The following is a 20,962-nucleotide window of genomic DNA, read 5'->3' as shown; positions in this document are numbered from 1 at the left end:
TTTTGCTCAGCAGATAAATAAAAAATGTAGAATGTACACATGCATTTTTCGCAAGAGGATGTAAATTACCATGACTTAAAAGTGCAATTGATAAAATACTCAATATACAAATACCTACATTTATACTTCTTTATTAAAGTGGCACTCTTATTCAAAATCAATACATACACATGTATAACAAACATAAAATTTGAGTGATTTGAGTGATCGACCTTTAACTACTTACTAAATAATGCATTTATGGAAATTGTTGATAACTGCTTAAACGATTGTAACCGTGTATTTGATAACTTCAAACGCAAAAATATTAAATGATTGGTGAGTGCCAAAGGATTTACTGTAATCTTCTATCATCTCATAAGGTAGAAATACCGTGTCTTGTAGACCATTATTTTTAATTTAACTCAGTTTCCTTCATAAGATCCATTGTTTTCGGCATGTATTCATCCGTTTTGGTATATTAAAACAATTGTATTAAATTGGTAAATCTTATTTAGGAGCAAGAGTGCATCTTTAACTGTTTTTACACAAGCACATATTCAGTGATAACAAACGACTATAGGTCAATAAGGAGGCAAATATGGTAGGTCTTTGCCAGATATAATATAAATTAATATTATATACATTATCATTTATCTGTAGGACTATATAAAACTTGGTAGTTCTTCTGGCTGCGCCAGACTTGAACGATTGATTTTCATATGGATCTCCAAATAAAAAAGGCCATATTTATGGGGGTTTTATTCATCCTTGTATTTGTAATTATACACACTGGTAGTATAAAATAAATGTATTTTAAGTTCAGTTGACTGTAAAATGGAGTAAAATATTATTGTCGTTTAATTGTTGTTATATTACATAGCAATTTTTGCCTGCCAGTTTATATAAAAAGAATATGAAAAAAAAGTTGTTTCATTAAGCAAAGGTTAAAAGTTTTCATTCTTTTAAATATATTTATATATATATATATATATATATATATATATATATATATATATAATGGTTCTATTGAACAAACAGACTCTTTGTTAAAGTATAAAACACAACTATGCTGCAGAAAGTTTAGAACGTTCGTGTATTTTGTATACACATTGTTACTGTGATAAACGTTTGCTTACTAATCCTGATTTACAATGCTTTCCTCTTGTCATTTGCATATCTTTTATATTAACTTATCATTGACGGGTTTTGTCAGCATTCGTGTGTTGTATTAGTACTGTGATTACATCTAGCTCATCCATTTGGTGGCAGCCCATTTTCCTATAACTCAACCATTGAGTGAATATAAATTGTTGTATTGAGGAGAGCCAGAAACTATGGTGATTAGTTTATGGTGTAACATAACCTGTGTATATTAAAATCTGATTTATAGTTCTCTCCCTTGTTGTTAATTTGCCATTTTTGTTAGTTTTCTTTATTAAACAGTTTGAGCGTGATTTCGTCTTGATTCTGATTTGCTGGCGGAAACTTTAATAAACTTCCGAACTAATATCGGAACTAATATCATGATTAATTTGGTAACTCCACTCCCCTGTTAGATACTGGGTTTTAACACGCCGATGTTCGTCAATTAAACATTCAGTTGACCAATTTCATCAATACATAATTACACATGGTTGTTTAATCCAACATTTTCATACAGGTGACCAGGTGGAGGGAGGCTCCCAATTGTATCATGCTAAGTATGTATGTTGAGGACGATATGAGGGAGAAACTCCCACTCGTTTCATATTATTTTTGATTACTCACTGAGAGAATGAAGAAGTCGACAGATGCTGGTATTTATGATGTTAAATCATGGCTCCTATTCGGGTCATGTCAATTTTGTATGTTGGTGACGACAGTAAAGCAAAACTACCATTCGTGTTATATCAATATTGAATGCTGATGATGATATGGAAGCGAGGCTCCAATTTGGCGTTTCTTGTCAATAGTGTATGTTGACGATGAATTGGAAGCGAGGCTTCTATTCGCGTCATATCAAGTACACATGCTAATGATGATATGAAAGCGAGGCTCCTATATGCGTCATGTCAATTATGTATGCTGTTGATGATAAGGAAGCGAAGCTCCAATTTACCTAAAGTGGTTTATGTATGCTTATGATGATATGGAAGCGAGGCTCCTATACGCGTCATGTCAATTATGTATACTGTTAATGATAAGGAAGCGAAGCTCCCATTTGCCTCAAGTGATTTATGTATGCTGACAATGATATGAAAGCGATGCTCCTATCCGCGTCATGTCAATTATGTATGTTGTTGATGATAAGGAAGCGAAGCTCATATTTGCCTCAAGTGGCGTATGTATGCTGACGATGATATGCAAGCGAGGCTCCAATTCGCGCCATGTCGAAATTGTATGCTTGGCGATGATTTGGAAGCGAAGCTCCTTTTCGCGTTATGTCAATTAAGCATGCTGACTATGAATTGCTCCTGTTCACGTCATATCAATACTGTATGCTGATGATGATATGGAAGCGAGGCTCCCATTTACCTCATGTGAAGTGTCTTTGCTGACGATGATATGGAAACGATGATGATGATGATGATGATGATGATGATGATGATGATGATGATGATGATGATGATGATGAACCGAATCCCCCATTCGCTAAGTGAAGAATCTATGTTGATTATACTATGGAACCGAAGCTACCATTCGCTTCATGTAAAAAGTGTGTATGCTGATGATTATGTTGACTTAAATGTTGATTAATATTATTTTGGGTACAAAATATATGAGATTAACAACACATCTGAAGATGTTTAATGCCTTTGATATACAAGAAAGAAAAATTATCTCATTATAGGTACCCAAAATGATATTAATTAACATTTTAGACAAACAATGAGCCAGACGCCTGTGGTTATAAGTCGTGACAACAGAGGCGCGTTTTCGCTATAGTTTTTGCCTTGGCAGAAATGGCTTGTTTTGAGTCCGTCAACGAACGGCATCCATACACCTTTCTAACGGTGCAATGAAGTCAGAATAAATTTGACATTCCGCGGATAGAGCCGATCGTGGCCCGATCAGTCTTTTTTTGTATTTTTTTTTGCAAGAGGGGTACGTGACAGGGTTAGAGGTATCGTTTGAAAATAAACTACTGAACACAATTATGTTAAAAGAAATATTTTCGATTTTTGGTGCAATTCAAACATTTAGTTCTAAACTTATCTAATACAGCTACACCGAACAAAAACCCAGTTCATTTATGACAAGGATGAATGTCTTTGGAATAAACAAACACATATCATGTACATGGGTTGTGTTTGACCAACGATGTAGAATCATGTCCATGGATGTATTCTAAAATTAATGTAGAACCATGCCGATGGGTATCAGGGGGGTACACGTATTCCGAATCTGCAAGGGTTTAAGTGAGGTTTTGGAGCTTGATATGCAAGATGGCGGCGAAACAATGACGAAATAGGATTTTTGGAACCTGTTTTCACCTGGTAAGTGGTATTATGTATATATTTCAAAGATATCATGTCGCGCATTCGGCTTTACACTTACCATGCCTCACTCGGCTTTTTATTTCATGCGTCTAGGTTACGGAAGAAAAAAGTTATTGAAGGAAAACCTTCGACCAGACTGTTGTTTACAAATGTGGGAAGCGAGAATTTGATACTTTTTAGGACGTTTAAGTTTCAAAACCACATATTTTTGCAATGGTTTCTGCTTTAACATTATTTAAATGTGGTATTTTAATTTCCTGACAATTCTTTTGCTCTACAAGAGCCTTCATGGTAATTTTATTTTGGTTTAACCACCTAAATGTCTGCTGAAAATAGTTCAACCACCTTTTGGCATCTGCACTGAAAGATACTTTTATAAATGAAAACAAACTGTGTGACAAATTAAACTTGTGACAAACGTTCCATAATATTATGGCAAACTTTCAATTATATTAAACTATCACGTGTTGTATACAAAACAAACGTTTTATACATTCATGCTCTCCTTTGTCAGTTTGACCCTAGGAACAAAACAAATTGGTCCGATCAAAAGTGTATAGCTATTGATATTAACCTTGCCGTCTATAACTCTTCTGTTGGTATGTGCTGATATCAATGATCGGTAGAAAGAATATGGTCTTAATCGTTAGAAAGAATGAAAAATGTCCGTTAGGTTATGATTACAATTTGGAACTATGCAGATCATCAACTGATGAAAATGTGTGCCTCTCTAAAAATCGTATTTAAGACGTTTCGCCCTTTTGTTTGGTGTGAAACTGAAACTCTTTCGGGGCGTGACGGTAACTCTAAATTTCTTGAATTGCCTGGTACAAGGCTTGTCCGTTTTCCGTTTTTTAGAGAGTTTTAAACTCAGAGAAGATATATTTTTGTATCTCGGCATATCATTGGCCCTATCAATAGAAGCATGACGTTAATTCGAGTGTTAAAAGTAAACAATATTTTCATTTTATAACTGGTTCTTCTGATGTGGCCATTATGAATTAGCAAATATAAAAATAACTATCCACTGTAATGGTAAGAGGTTGTAATAGGTTCTTTTAGTTTCTATTTTTATCAGTTGGTTGTAAGTACTTATAATGTGAGAAAAAGAAAATTAGACAGTAAATAAAAGACAAATAAATCGCTTTAAAAATATTTTTATAGAAAGTATTCAACTCGTGATAGTTTAATATAATGGAAAGTTTGTCATACTATTATGGAACGTTTGTCAAAAGTTTAATTTGTTACAAAGTTTGTTTTCATTTATAAAAGTGTCTTTCAGTGCAGATGCCAAAAGGTGGTTGAACTATTTTCAGCACACATTTAGGTGGTTAAACCAAAATAAAATTACCATGAACGCTCTTGTACAGCAAATGAACTGTCATGAAATTAAATAGCACATTTAAATAATGTTAAAGCAGAAACCATTGCAAGAATATGTGTTTTTGGAACTTAAACGTCATAAAAAGTATCAAATTCTCGCTTCCCACATTTGTAAACAACAGACTGGCCGAAGGTTTTCCTTTAATAACTTTTTTATTCCGTAACCTAGACGCATGAAATAAAAAGCCGAGTGAGGCATGGTAATTGTAGAGCCGAATGCGCGTCATGATATCTTTGAAATATATACATAATACCACTTACCAGGCGAAAACAGGTTCCAAAAATCCTATTTCGTCTTGGTTTCGCCGCCATCTTGCATATCAAGCTCCAAAACCTCACTTAAACCCTTGCAGATTCGGAATACGTGTACCCCCTGGGTATAAACACGTGTAAGCAGTTATTTAGAATCATGTCAATGGGTGTATGTAAGCAGTTAAGTTGAATCATGTCCATGGGTGTATGTAAGCAGTTATGTTGAATCATATCCATTGGTGTATGTAAGCAGTTATGTTGAACCATGTCCATGTGGATGTAAGCAGTTATGTTGAATCATGTCCATTGATGTATGTAAGCAGTTATGTTAAACCTTGTCCATTGGTGTATGTAAGCAGTTATGTTGAATCATGTCGATGGGTGTATATAATCAGTTATGTTGAATCATGTCCATTTGTGTATGCAAGAAGTTATGTCGAATCATGTCCATGTGTGTATGTAAGCAGTTATGTTGAACCATGTCCATTGGTGTATGTAAGCAGTTATGTTGAACCATGTCCATGGGTGTATGTAAGCAGTTATGTTGAAACATGTCCATGGGTGTCTGTAAGCAGTTAATATGTTGATTCATGTTCATTTGTGTATTTGTGCAGTTATGTTGTATCATGTCCATGGGTGTATGTAAGCAGTTATGTTGGATCATGTCCATACCTGTATGTAAGCAGTTATGTTGAAACGTGTTCATAGTTGTATGTAAGCAGCTATGTTGAATCATGCCCATGGGTGTATGTAAGCCGTTATGTTTCAACAGGTCCATGGGTTTTTTGTAAAGCAGTCATGTTGAATCATGTTCATTTGTGTATTTAAGTAGTAATGTTTAATCGTCCATAGGTGTATTTAAGCGGTTATGTTGAACCATGTCCATGGGTGTATGTAAGCAGTTATGTTGAATCATGTCCATTGTTGCATGTAAGCAGCTTTGTTGAATCATGCCCATGGGTGTATGTAAACAGTTATGTTTAATCATGTCCATGGGTATATGTAACCAATAATGTTGAATCATGTGCATGGGTGTATGTTAGCAGTTATGTTGAATCATGTCCATGGGTGTATGTAAGCAGTTATGTTGAATCATGTCCATGGATGTATGTAAGCAGCAATGTAGAATCATGTCCATGGTTGTATGTAAGCAGTAATGTAAAACATGTTCATGTGTGTATGTAATCAGTTGTGTAAAATCATGTCGATGGGTGTATGTGAGCGGTACTGTAGAATGTTGTCCATGGATGTATTTAAGCGGTAATGTAGAATGTTGTCCATGGGTGTATTAAAGCGGTAATGTAGAATGTTGTTCATGGGTGAATGTAAGCGGTAATGTGGAATGTTGTCCATGGGTGTATTTAAGCGGTAATGTAGAATGTTGTCCATGGGCGTATTTAAGCGGTTATGTAGAATGTCGTTCATGGGTGAATGTAAGCGGTAATGTAGAATGTTGTCCATTGGGTGTATTTAAGCGGTAATGTAGAATGTTGTCCATGGGTGTATTTAAGCGGTAATGTAAAATGGTGTCCATGGGTGTATTTAAGCGATTATGTAGAATGTTGTCCATGGGTGTATTTAAGCGGTAGTGAGAATGTTGTCCATGGGTGTATTTAAGCGGTAATCTAGTATCATGTCCATGGGTGTATTTAAGCGGTAGTAAGAATGTTGTCCATGGGTGTATTTAAGCGGTAATCTAGTATCATGTCCATGGGTGTATATAAGCGGTAATTTAGTATCATGTCAATGGGTGTATTTAAGCGGTAGTGAGAATGTTGTCCATGGGTGTATTTAAACGGTTATATAGTATCATGTCCATGGGTTTACCTAAGCAGTAGTGAGAATGTTGTCCATGGGTGTATTTTAGCGGTAATCTAGTATCATGTCCATGGGATCTAGTATCATGTCCATAGGTGTATTTAAGCAGTAATCTAGTATCATGTCCATGGGTGTATATAAGCGGTAATCTAGAATCATGTCCATTGGTGTATTTAAGCGGTAATCTAAAATCATGTCCATTGGTGTATTTAAGCGGTAATCTAGTATCATGTCCATAGGTGTATTTAAGCAGTAATCTAGAATCATGTCCATGGGTGTATTTAAGCGGTAATCTAGTATCATGTCCATGGCTGTATTTAAGCGGTAATGTAGAATCATGGCCATGGGTGTATTTAAGCGGTAATGTAGAATCATGTCCATGGGTGTATTTAAGCGGTAATCTAGAATCATGTCCATAGGTGTATTTAAGCGGCAATCTAGAATCATGTTCAAATGTGTATTTAAGCAGTAATCTAGAATCATGTCCATAGGTGTATTTAAGCGGAAATCTAGTATCATGTCCATGGTTGTATTTAAGCGGAAATCTAGAATCATGTCCATGTGTGTATTTAAGCGGTAATCTAGAATCATGTCCATGGGTGTATTTAAGCGGTAATCTAGATTCATGTCCATGGGTGTATTTAAGCGGTAATCTAGAATCATGTCCATTGGTGTATTTAAGCGGTAATCTAGAATCATGTCCATGGGTGTATTTAAGTTGTAATCTAGAATCATGTCCATAGGTGTATTTAAGCGGTAATCTAGAATCATGTTCATGGGTGTATTTAAGCGGTAATCTAGAATCATGTTCATAGGTGTATTTAAGCGGTAATCTAGAATCATGTCCATAGGTGTATTTAAGCGGTAATCTAGAATCATGTCCATGGGTGTATTTAAGCGGTAATCTAGAATCATGTCCATGGGTGTATTTAAGTTGTAATCTAGAATCATGTCCATAGGTGTATTTAAGCGGTAATCTAGAATCATGTCCATAGGTGTATTTAAGCGGTAATCTAGAATCATGTTCATGGGTGTATTTAAGCGGGAATCTAGAATCATGTTCATAGGTGTATTTAAGCGGTAATCTAGAATCATGTCACTAGGTGTATTTAAGCGGTAATCTAGAATCATGTCCATGGGTGTATTTAAGTTGTAATCTAGAATCATGTCCATAGGTGTATTTAAGCGGTAATCTAGAATCATGTCCATAGGTGTATTTAAGCGGTAATCTAGAATCATGTTCATGGGTGTATTTAAGCGGGAATCTAGAATCATGTTCATAGGTGTATTTAAGCGGTAATCTAGAATCATGTCACTAGGTGTATTTAAGCGGTAATCTAGAATCATGTCCATGGGTGTATTTAAGCGGTAATCTAGAATCATGTCCATGGGTGTATTTTGCGGTAATGTAGAGTCATGTCCATAGGTGTAGAATTACATTCATGGTCTTCATTAATGCGGAATTATCGTTGGTCTGTCTAGTTTATTATCGGATGATTTGGACAAAAACAAACAAAATCAGCAATATTTTTCTATTTTTATTTTCTTTTTCATACATTTCTTTTATCTTCTTTTTATTTATATATATTTTGTTATTTTTATGTTCTTTCCTGCATACATTTTGTTATTTGATTTTCGTTTTTGTCATGCATTTTGCTATTTTTCTTTTCTTTTTTATACATTTTGCTATTTTTTCATATTTTTTTCAATTATCACACCACACATTTTAACAGTTTCACCTTTACACATGTAAACGACATATATACATTTTTCAGGTTTTGTTCACATGTAAACGACATACATACATTTTTTCAGGTTTTGTTCTATCTTTATTTTTTTTATTTTTTTTCTCACGCTTTTCAGTATTTTATTTTTGCGAATGTAGATTTGTCTTGTGTATTTTTTTTTGGCATTATCTAAATAATAACAAATATATAGTTTAATTCTTTTTCAGTATTTTAAAGTCGCACAATATATGTGGATTCCAATTTATGATGTAATGGTATATTAACTATCAATTTACAACTATACAATATTCATGGAAAGCTAAATTATTACATATGATGATTTACCTGAATAAATGTTTTTCGAAGTTTACAAATAGTTATATGTCATACATGAACTAGTGTTACTGTACATAATGTAGGCATGGGCACAATGAAACTTCAAACAACATGGTGACGAGGTCAATGCCATTCCAATTCATATTTCTCCGTTTTCACTGTCAGATACTATGGACGAGCCAGGGGGATATATATATATATTATATATATATATAAATGAAAATGCAAAAAGGGCACCACAAGAGTCGGATTAGTTTAAACATAATATATTTTACAACCATTGTGAAGAAAGTTATGATAACTTAAACTAAGTCACTCTCGTTGGCACGATAATGCGCGCGAATGTGGTCTTGTTGGGGAAACCGGAGTATCCGGAGAAGATTTTTACCGTTAAGTTAATACCCTGTTAATCAAAGTGTATTTTATTTATTTGCGTTTTGAATTTAAAATTTTGTTGTTATCAATTCTGAAAATGACGCGAAGGCAAATTGTAAATGAATGTTTCATCAATTAATATTCGCAATGCAAACTGAAATGTTGAATAAAAATTAGATGGGATTAAATCAATATATCTTCTCTTGTCACATTTACATTAGAAAATGCAAATTTTTAATAAATAAATATATTCAATGCAAACTTTTTTAAACTTAAACGATGAATTTTAAATAAATGGGATTAAACCAATATATCTTCCCTTGTCACATTAACATAAGATGTTTATATGCATGAGCCATTTCCACGATTTTATGTCAGAGAGGCGTTACTTTGGGCACTTTGGGCGGAATTCGATACACATACATTTTCTTTTGGTTTTAAATATGATTATGGGGATGGAGGTGCTCCCCAAGGAAAGTTTGGCTAATTTCAGTCTGAAGTGGTGCATTTTTTGTGCATTATATGCATATGATGGCTACAATATTTTCAATAAAAGTTAATTTGGACAATTTTAATTCGGATGGGGATGCATCAGAAGTTGTATAAATATGCCGTTATATGTTTTAGTAAGTGATGCATTTAGAAGTTAAAGGAAAATAAAGAAAAAGAATTGGAATGACCAAACATGTCACCATGTGTACAACAACTGACTTGAAACGGAACAGGTAATCTAGACGACCTAATCGAAACAAAACGTTGCCAACTCTCTAGTATTCTAGCACATCATGTAAAAGGGCTTTGGAAGGATATGCAAGTTTAAATACCACTAAAAGATAATGAAAAATTCCAGGAAACAGGTCTTCAAAAAAACGTACCACATTGTCGGGAGATGTGCCCCCGCCAAGCTCTTTTCTCAACTTTTCAAGATCTAAAGAGTGATAATGAACGGATACGTGTCTCATACATTTCAACACATTGCGTAAATTGTGACTGCTTCTATTTCTTAACAATTCTTCTTTTTTCTTTTCGTCTGGTATTTTCTGTATATTCTGTCTTTCTTCTTCTTGTTGTTTAGGCATTGGGAAATTGTCATACAAGTATGATGAGGCCTGCTTAATTCTTTCTATCCCATCCAATCCAATGATGTCTTCTGTTTTCTGTTTAATAACACTTTCTTCCAAAATCTTCATGATCATTTTCTTGACGTTTTCTTTATTCATTGCTTCAGAAATGGGAGGCAGAAATAACTGTAAATCACAAAGAACATTGTATTAAACATGGAAAATGAGATCATTAGCAAAAAAAAACAATTTCAAACATAACAATAACAAAAGGATTTATTTGCACAGGTTTGTTTTTATAACTTAGTTGGTTTAAATTTTATTAAAACTATCATTCAAAATATAATTAAATTATCATGATATATTTAGATGACCAAAAATGGTCAAATTACATGTCAAATAAACAACATATATATTTTAACAAAATATTGATTTTTGCCAAATTGAATCATTACTGCCATTTTTCTTTCGTCTATATTCAAGAAACACTAGAACCTCACTTACGATTGGGAGAGGGACAATCTCTGTTGTGGGGGTGAAGGTCAACAATTTCATTTCCTGAAAATTATAAAAATAAATCAAAGTTTAATAACCAAGAACCCAGTGAGTTTTATTTAAATTTTCAAACCCCCCTGTGGCTTTACAATTGGGAAAATAAGCGCGTTAATTCCAAAAATTGGGAAAATACAATGAACATTAAAATGGTCATTTAAAATAACCAATAATAAGGACACCTATTTCGTCTATATTCAAGAAACACTAGAACCTCACTTACGATTGGGAGAGGGACAATCTCTGTTGTGGGGGTGAAGGTCAACAATTTCATTTCCTGAAAATTATAAAAATAAATCAAAGTTTAATAACCAAGAACCCAGTGAGTTTTATTTAAATTTTCAAACCCCCCTGTGGCTTTACAATTGGGAAAATAAGCGCGTTAATTCCAAAAATTGGGAAAATACAATGAACATTAAAATGGTCATTTAAAATAACCAATAATAAGGACACCTATTTCGTCTATATTCAAGAAACACTAGAACCTCACTTACGATTGGGAGAGGGACAATCTCTGTTGTGAGGGTGAAGGTCAACAATTTCATTTCCTGAAAATTATAAAAATAAATCAAAGTTTAATAACCAAGAACCCAGTGATTTTTATTTAAATTTTCAAAACCACCTGTGGCTTAACAATTGGGAAAATAAGCGCGTTAATTCCAAAAATTGGGAAAAAACAATGAACATTAAAATGGTCATTTAAAATAACCAATAATAAGGACACCTATTAAAACTGTTTCAACTCTCTTTAATGAGAGTTACTATCATCAAAACATGTAAAACATGATTTTTGTGCCAAATTATCCCTATCAATGTTGGGAAATTCTTCATATATAATTACAAAAGATATAATTTATAAAATACTATAATGAATAACATTGGTATTTTCATCACAAAATGCACTGACTCTGTTAACACCTTACATTGTTAAATCCCTTGTTTTAACTCTTTGAAAAAGTCAATTGTTTGATTAACAAGTTTTTAAAAATTTCAGAGACAATTTATTGGGCTTATCTTCCTCTTAAATTAAATACAAAATCTGCTGTCTATTAAAAATGATGACTTTCACACTCATAGAGAGAATGGAATGAATATAATTATCAATATTTTTGTAAAATTTCATCAACATGTTTCCTTCGGCATTCATCAAAAAGTAATACACCATCATTATAATAAATAAATAAATACTTTGTCATTTCACCCAGTTTTCTACTTTCAGTTTTACTTCTCAGTTCTGTCATTTTCCGATATTGGCAATGAAGGTCAATGTCATGTATGTAAACATGTAGGTGACGCATGAGAAAGAACAGCATTGTCTATTAGTTATTTTAATCCCCTCCTGCACCGAAAATGTACTTTTCCTATGATTTGACCTAATGATGACCTAGATTTTGACCGCACATAACCCAGATTTAAACTTGACTTAGAGATAATTAATATAAACATTCTGACCAACTTTCATAAAGAAACATTTATAAATGTGACCTCTAGAGTGTTCACATGCTTTTCCTTAAATTTGACCTGTTGACCTAGTTTTTGACTGCATATGATCCAGATTCGAACTTGGCCTAGAGCTAATCAATATAAACATTCTGACTTAGTTTCATGAACATACCGCACATGGCCCAGCTTTAAACTTGACTTAGAGAAAATTAATGTCAACATTCTGACCAACTTTCATGAAGAAACCTTTATAAATGTGACCTCTACAATGCTAACAAGCTTTTCCTATGATTTGACCTGGTGACCTAGTTTTTGGCCGCACATAACCCATATTGACTTGACTTAAAGATTATTAATATAAACATTCTGACCAACTTTCATGAAGATTACAGTCATAAATGAGACCTCTAGAGTGTTAACAAGATTTTCCTTCAATTTGACCTGGTGACCTAGTTTTTGACCGCACATGACCCAAATTCGAACTTGACCTAGAGAGTATTAATATTAACATTCTGACCAAGTTTCCTGAAGATACAGTCATAAATGTGACCTCTGTCGTGTTAACAAGCTTTTCCTTTAATTTGACCTGGTGACCTAGTTTTTAACCCCAATATCAAACTCATCCAAGATTTTATTGAGGGTAACATTCTGACCAAGTTTCATTAAGATAGTGCCCAAATTGTGACCTCTAGAGTGTTAACAGTCAAATTGTTGACGACGGACGATGACGACATACGACTGACACAGGGCAATCACAATAGCTAAAAATGTGTTAACCTGACTACTCAAATACATTAATAGCAGTTTACTAAAAATGTCAAACATGACGACCAGATTGAAATTGACCTTGACCTTTGGGAATCACAATTGTAATCCAATGAAATGTGTCCATAAATTGTTCCTATATACCAAGTTTTTTCACAATATGTCAACTCAAACTTAAATCAGTATCAACCATTTTTTCTATTTCAAGTTATGGTGACCTTCACCCTAGAAGTTCTAAATGATTTCCAATGACAGTTCTCCATTAATTCTTCATACAATCCAAATTGAGTTACAATATGTTAACCTAAACTAAAGATATTCAGTTTCAACTGGGGGGTTTTGTTCAGTAACAAATACCTTGGCACATAACACAATCACATGAATTGTCTCAATAAATATTGCCTATACACCAGTTTGGTCAAAAAATATATCTATTTTAACTTAACAGTGACCTTGATCTAAAGGCCCTTAAACACAATCCCATGAAAGGTATCCATAAAGTCAACCAGAGTACAGAAATTCAGTTTTAATCATGTTTCTATTCATGATAACAGTATCCTTGCCCTTGATCATAGGGTCCCCACACGTATTCCAATAAAAGGTCTCCACAAACTATTTCTACCAAGTATTGTCAAAATACATCAACCCAAATAAAAGTTAACCAGTTTTGACCATTTATCTATTTTTTGTAACAGCGGGGCTTTTTCTGACCATTTTGGGAAGAAGACCTTAGATAAATTGGGAAATTTTACTACATAAATTTAAGGGAAGAGATTTCATGCCTTTTTTGTCAATTCAAAGAAAGTGCGTGCAAGTCATGTAATAATCGGCAATAAAGAGGAAGTAAAATACTCAACAAAATCATCATTTTGGGCAACATTTCTCTGTGAAATGAATGTACTCTGTATAGAACTGTGAATGTCACCCAAAAGTTATGATAGATGCATTTATAATTATAAATGAAAAGTTGTTCCGAATTAATTTTTTCCACCAAAAACCCTGGCTATGGGGCAATGTGTAAGTCAACGCTATCGTTCATATTAAACTCGACGGTAAACAAGCCACTCGGAGGAACTCGGGGGGATTTAGCGAGGGCAACAGTTTTACCCTCGGAGGAAGTCCGCGATCATCGACTTTATCCCTCGGAGTGAGGGAGGAAAGTGGGTCTTACTCGTTGAGTGTACTGTATCTATTTCTAACCAGTAACTGTGTCTGTTAGCAGCACTCAAACTTAATGACGTCAATAACTTCACTTATTATGTAAGTTAACGGATACCGACGCTTATTGAATTATTGACGCATCATCCAGATTGCGTAACATTTATTGAATTATTGAAACTCAATGAGTGTGCTTGATTAGATGGTCAGAATTGAAGGAGAATCATATTCAAACTTCCATAAATTCTTCCAAACGAGTGATACTTTATGACGTCTAAGTTTCAGCTAGTGAAATTGTTTTCGGTCTAGTTCAATTTCCTATCTGGAAGTCTGAATGGGCTAGTGGATTCAAATTTCGTACACTGTCAAACAGAAATAAAACACTGTCCAATTATACTCATGGTTATCATTGCTTTTTATTATATCGCTTTCCCTGTCATCTTTATCAGCACATCCAGCCCTTTTATCTGCAAGGTATTAATTGTTCAAGCTTCTTATGTGTACAACTTGCATTACAATTAAGAAGCTTGTTCAAGATTGAATGGGGTATCATATACTGTAATACACATCTGTTAATGTTTGCAGTGCCGGGCTGCAACATTTAGTCGTTATAGCCTTTAGTTGGACCTAATGAAATGTTGAATGCTATCATTAAACTGTTTCTCTGTTTCTATCACCACCATCAGGCACCTAGACAGAAGTTATCGGGCCATTTTTGTTTTTCTAGAAGCATATGGGGAAAAAGCTATACATTTAGATATTTATGCTTATGAACTTAACTACTTGTATAAAATACCCTACCTCCATTGAAGTTGGTGACGTCGTCTTCCGTTGAATTGTGTGGGGCAACAATTAAGTCTGCAATTTCAAAACATTACATAAAAATAACGCCAAAATTCTGCTTTGCATACACTGTTTAAGAAATATTACACACCACTGAGCCACCGAAGGTGTATGTGGACTGAGGCGGTAGCCAAGGTCCATTCACCTTTGGGGGCTGACTGGCCGGTCCTAATAATGATATATGGTCCGAAGTGGTGTGTTATATTTCTTATATTATACCGAACACTTTACATTACCATTCAATAATTTTAAAGCCCTATTGATGTGTTTCATTGAACAACGACATATGTTGTCTAATAACCATAATAATTCTTATACTGGCCCTCAAAAGCTATGCAGCTTCAATATAGACAACCAGTTGAAATGCTTGATCTTTTTTCGAAAGAATATAAATGTGCACATTACATTTCATTAGCAGTTTTCCTTGGCAATTTTAATAAGATGGCTCGAACAGAAATAAACCACTGTCCAATACTCACGGTTATCCCTGTTTTCTGTTAGATCGTTTTCCCTGATATCCTCTTTATCAGCACATCCAGCCCCTTCATCTGTAAGGTATTAATGGTAACAGCTTGTTGTGTGTACAACCTCCAGGCTATATTCTATCCATAAGGTTGCATTACAATTTCGAAACCCGTTCAAGATTGAATGAGGTATCATAAAAAATTATACACATCTTGAAATGTTTGCAATGCAAGGCATAACAGTCAATATCATGACGGGCATGTCCTTTAGTAGGACCTAATATGTCTTTTAACGATTCAATATAGTGCATTGTTATGGTGATATATAGAGTTTACTCATTTCGGTGTACTACATGAGATAACATTAGCAATTGAGTGACATATTTTACTATAAAAAAACGTTACACCGCTTCTAATGATAAAGATAACCAGTTGAAAATCTAGATATTTCCATAAGAATATAAATGTGCACATTACATTCCATTAACAATTTTCCTTAGGATTTTTAATAAGATGGCTCTAACAGAAATTTAACACTGTCCAATAATACTCACGGTTATCATTGTTTTTTATTAGATCGCTGTCCCCGTCATCTTCTTCAGCACATGCAGCCCCTTCATCTGAAAGGTATTAATTAATTAAGCTTATTATGTGTACAACTTCATGGCTTTATAGTATCCGTAAGATTGCATTACAATTTCATAGCCTGTTCAGGATTGAATGAGGTAACATTATAAGTATCTTCCATGGCCAAGAGTGTAAGATAGGTTCATTCTGACCCTGCGCAAGGGTCGGGATGAATTGCGTCATAAATGCTACGTCGGAAGGCAATATAATATGTTGCTTCGAATGAAGGGTTTAAACAAAGATAACTTCACTATTTCTTCACCATTTTAAATGAAACATAGCGCAGACTACGCCGCTTACGGAGCCCCGCCTTCGGTCTTTTACCAGAGTTTGATTGAGAGTTTAGTTTCTTAAAACACTTCGACAAACCTTTTCAAAATACGGCCGTCTGATGGAGCACTGTCAAAACTTTATTTTGGAAACAGGTTTGTCGAAATGTTTGATGAAACTAATCACCTTATCATACTTCGGTAATAAAACGAAGGTGGTGCTCTTTAAGCGGCATATACTGCCCTGTTGCATTTAAAATGGTGTAGTAAAAGAAAAGTTATCTTTGATTTAAGTGTTTATTTTAAGCAAAATATTGCCTTCCGACGTAACATATACTGGTTAGCGACCCCTTTTCGGCCGGAAATGAAGATTTTTCCTTCATTACTTTTGACACAAGATAAATATTACGATAAAACTTTACGCTCAGACAGGTTGGCTTTTCAGACCAAAACTGAGTATTTAAAAAAAAAATAGCTAGGGATTCCGAATATTCCCACGTGCAAAGTACCCCTATAATTTCGCTAAAATAAGCACCCTACTGTACCAATTATTCGCCCACCCCATAAATTCGCTGTTCTTACGAAGTTTTTCGTATATTTCTCTCTAAACTTTGGATAACATTTGAATGTTTTTCCAGTTACGTCATTAAAACAAGGAAAGTCGATGGTAGCCGTCCAATGAAAACGCTTCCAGTGGCGTAGCTGCCGTTACGCACAATACGCCCGTGCGTACAATTCGTCGCACAAGTAAGAAAATATTTGGGGCCAAACATGCAAAAAAAAACTGAAGGGTAAGAGGGTGCAGCGTTCGCGGGCCGCCTATTTTGAATATGTGAGACAATAAAATATATAAAAAATCCTATTATTCAGTAAGAGCCTCGTTTACCGTTAATGCACTATACAAGGACAGTTATACAAGTTATACAAGCCTGGTGAGTAGTTTCCCTTATTGTTCAGTCATAAATGAATCTTCCATAAATACTGAATATATCCGAACGATGTTTACAAAGCGGCAAGTTTTAAAATATCAAACGCCAACCTTGAACCTCCTCATCTTGACATGTTCAAAGATAATCTTCAAACAGTTGACAATGCTGATACACTAAACTCTTAGCTGCAAAATGGGAACATTTCTATGAGTTTTCCTCCCCAAGGTGGTACATGTTTGTTTAGGTTATTTGTGAAGCATAATGCACCAGTCAATTGTAACCAAGGCCCCCCAGGTCCGGGATATAACGGGGACTTTGACTTTCGGTCCAGCCAACCCCGGCTAAAATCCACGCCCTGCAGGGACGAACAGATGTTAAAATCCCCGCCAAATTCCCCCACACCCCAGGGACCCTAGGTAGACCCATTCCCCGCTTTATTTAAAGCGAAGACAAAACCACCGCATTCACCCGGCACTGCGGGACCACCTGAAAGGTAAAAGCACGACCCATTTCCCCGGCTGTCCCCGGTATACCCCCGTACCTGGGGAGGGGGGGGGGGGCGTGGTTACAATTGACTGGTGCATAATTAAATGTGTAGTGCCCCATAGCATTTGATATAAGAGGACGCACACATTTAAGACAGAGGTGTCTGTTTTAACTGTAGATATTCATGATATATAATATTTTATTTTAAATATCAGATAAACAAATATTCTCTACAGATATTGACAACACCCATTTCTCAAATTGTCGAATATACTGCGGGAAAAAAATGTTTCATGTAAGTTAACGATTCGGTAAAATGTTAATGGCTCACTGCAGCTTGCGTTTAGACTTATGAATACGACAGAAATTGTGCTTGACTTTTTCTGGAGTATACTTTCTGTAACATAACATTACGATGTGAAGGATTTTTTTTGAATTTCCTATCAAGCCGTTTTAGACATAGCACTTTTGAATTGAATATGTAATAGTTAGATGACATGAAGTGAATTCCTAATGATTAAGAACGGGTGGAGTGAGCGTAGCGAACGAGTCCCAAATTATTAAGAATTCACTTCATGTCATCAAAGTGACTTAGACTAGAACCTCATTGGCTGATACATTGTCGACGCAAATTCTGACGCAGGGATTGTGTATCGGATGATTGGCGGACCTTTAAACACGCGCGGAAGTTGAAATTCGTAATGATTAAGTCTACTACTTAATGACTGCCTATCTGCAATTTCATTGGCTGAAAATGTTGGATGTATTCTTATCGTTGATTAAATGCTGATGATCCTGTACCAATAAATTTATTTTGCTATTCAGTATCATTCTGACTATGACAACACCGAGAGCTCCAGGAGGTTGGAGCCCCCATGACCCCCCCCCCATAAGGACATTCCGCCCATTTCAACCACAAATGTGCGTATACTTCGAAACGGCCTAGCTACGCCCCTGGATTCGTGTATTTAAGGCATAGCCGAGTGCGCGGTCAAGGTCAAAATTGCAAGAAAGTGATTCGAAGTGAAAGTAGAAATACTGCAACAAAAAACTTTCTATTTGGATAAATACGCGTCTTACTCAACGAGTTTTTAACGGTAGGAATGATATTTTTTTAGCTCCTTTTTGTAATGCATACGGAAAGTTTGCATGTCAGTCTGTTTTTAACGTGTTTTAGGGGGGAAAATCCGTTGTTTTTCAACCTCCCGGTTCTTTCGTAATGGCGAATTTCAGCTTCTGGTCGGTGCATTTTATTTGAATATGCCGTAAAGGTCACTCTTACTAGCATAAAAGTTATATTTTTCTTGTAGATGTGAATCTTACCTTATCAGAACAGTAAAAATTATTAGATTATCTCAATTATTTTAGGAACTATGCTCTATTGATTAGGTCCGTTTGGAATTGATGATTTTTTGCACATGTTTACCTTTTATTTATTTATATATTATACTAATTTTCTTTCATGAAAATTGTGGAATATTTTTTTTAAATGACATGTATTCACTATCTTGACCGAAATAAATAAATAAATAATAAAAAAAATATAAAAAAATAAATAAATGAGAAAATATGAAATAAGTATGTATTACTTATCCAGGCAATGTGACGAGCACCTGTGCGTACAAGAATGTAATGATGAATTCAAATTTGAGTTGCTTCCCTTAAGACGAAAAATTCGGTTTTACCATTTGCTTTTTCGAAAATTGAACGTAAAATACAGCAATTTATTGTATTTGTATAATTTAACACCGGTTTTATACTTTAAAATGACAAATCAATATTGTCGTCTGATTGTGCAAGGTATAATAAAAATTAAAAAATCATTACAGGGCCTCATGCAAATGAGCGCGCGCGTGATGACGTCATCCCCGCGTGCAACTTACAAGGTCAGAAGTGTAAACAATGTTTATTTGGGTCGAATTCCACATACTACTAACATTTGAACGCAAAAAAACAGCTGATATCTGTTAAAAATGATGCTGCAATGAAACGCCAGACTGATTTGTGCAACATATTTCGTTTTGACTGGTTCTAACTGGGTGGGCGAAAAAGTGGTACGGGCGAATAATAACCAGGTCGCTAACCAGTATGACGTTATTTATCACGTGGTATACACACACTGGCCGCCACTTCACTGCAGTGGCAATGTAGAAGTTAGTCCGTTAATTTTTGTGACAAGCCGATTGCCGTTTTCAGAAAATGTCGAACATACAATCAGACCAAGAAAGAGTTAAACTTCACTGATTTACAGGTAAACATCAACTGTTATTATAAAAGCAACTGTATTCATTCATTAAACTGTTTAACACAGCAGTGCTGTTTGTTGTCGAACTTGCAGTATTTATGAGCTGGTTAAATGTATAAAAATGGTATATTGTGAAATTTGGCATTTAAAATTATATGCAAAATATGAAATATTGTACCAGCTAAAATATATGATTTTACACAGTTTCGGCAATATACTTAATAGAAAAAACTAAAGCTTGTATGTATAAATACTAATCAGACTCCTAACCTGTACAGGCTGCACCTCCTCCAAAAAACGTTATATTATTATTATAACATTTCAATATTTGTTCATGGGTATTTATCATAATTTTTGCCGTGGAAGTAGATACCCTGCTTTTTATACTCTTGAACCTAATAACAATTTTTAACCATACACTGGAGAAATATAGTCCCCAAATATGATTGACTTTTAAATTCCATATATGTTGAATATTGCCTTATTGAATTAAATATTTTAAGATGTGACTGTCGTATGCATAGGGGCAGGGTGCGTGGTTATGTCACACTCCTCTATACCCCCCCCCCCCCCCCACACACACCACGTGAGAGGCCTGTCGTATGTTTTTCGGTATCGGAAGTAGACAAATACCTTATTTGGAAAATGCTAAAAATAGCGCATGACGTATGGCAAAGGTTACGACCAACGCATATTTCTGGAAATTGACTCGAAAACTGATGCTTGCAAAGAAGAGATATTTAAATAGAATTTCTTGGGATTAAAACA

General features: G+C 34.7%; 1 protein-coding gene across 1 annotated transcript in view; it reads right to left on the bottom strand.

Annotated features, from left to right (window-relative positions):
- Positions 1-8,439: 8,439 nt before the first annotated feature.
- Positions 8,440-20,962, bottom strand: part of LOC128233974 (uncharacterized) — an 80,484-nt gene continuing 67,961 nt past the window's right edge. Inside the window, exons 7-10 of the mRNA XM_052947884.1 lie at positions 15,133-15,189; positions 11,189-11,242; positions 10,918-10,971; positions 8,440-10,599 (exon numbers count right to left, since the gene is read on the bottom strand). Coding sequence (XP_052803844.1) covers positions 10,577-10,599; positions 10,918-10,971; positions 11,189-11,242; positions 15,133-15,189 — 188 coding nt within the window. The 3' untranslated portion in view covers positions 8,440-10,576. The remainder of the gene's footprint in view (positions 10,600-10,917; positions 10,972-11,188; positions 11,243-15,132; positions 15,190-20,962) is intronic.

The sequence above is a fragment of the Mya arenaria genome, chromosome 5 (assembly GCF_026914265.1).
Source record: "Mya arenaria isolate MELC-2E11 chromosome 5, ASM2691426v1".
Classification (NCBI taxonomy): Eukaryota; Metazoa; Mollusca; class Bivalvia; order Myida; family Myidae; genus Mya; species Mya arenaria.
Note: the sequence above shows the minus strand (reverse complement) of the source record. Positions and strands in the feature narration are given on the sequence as shown.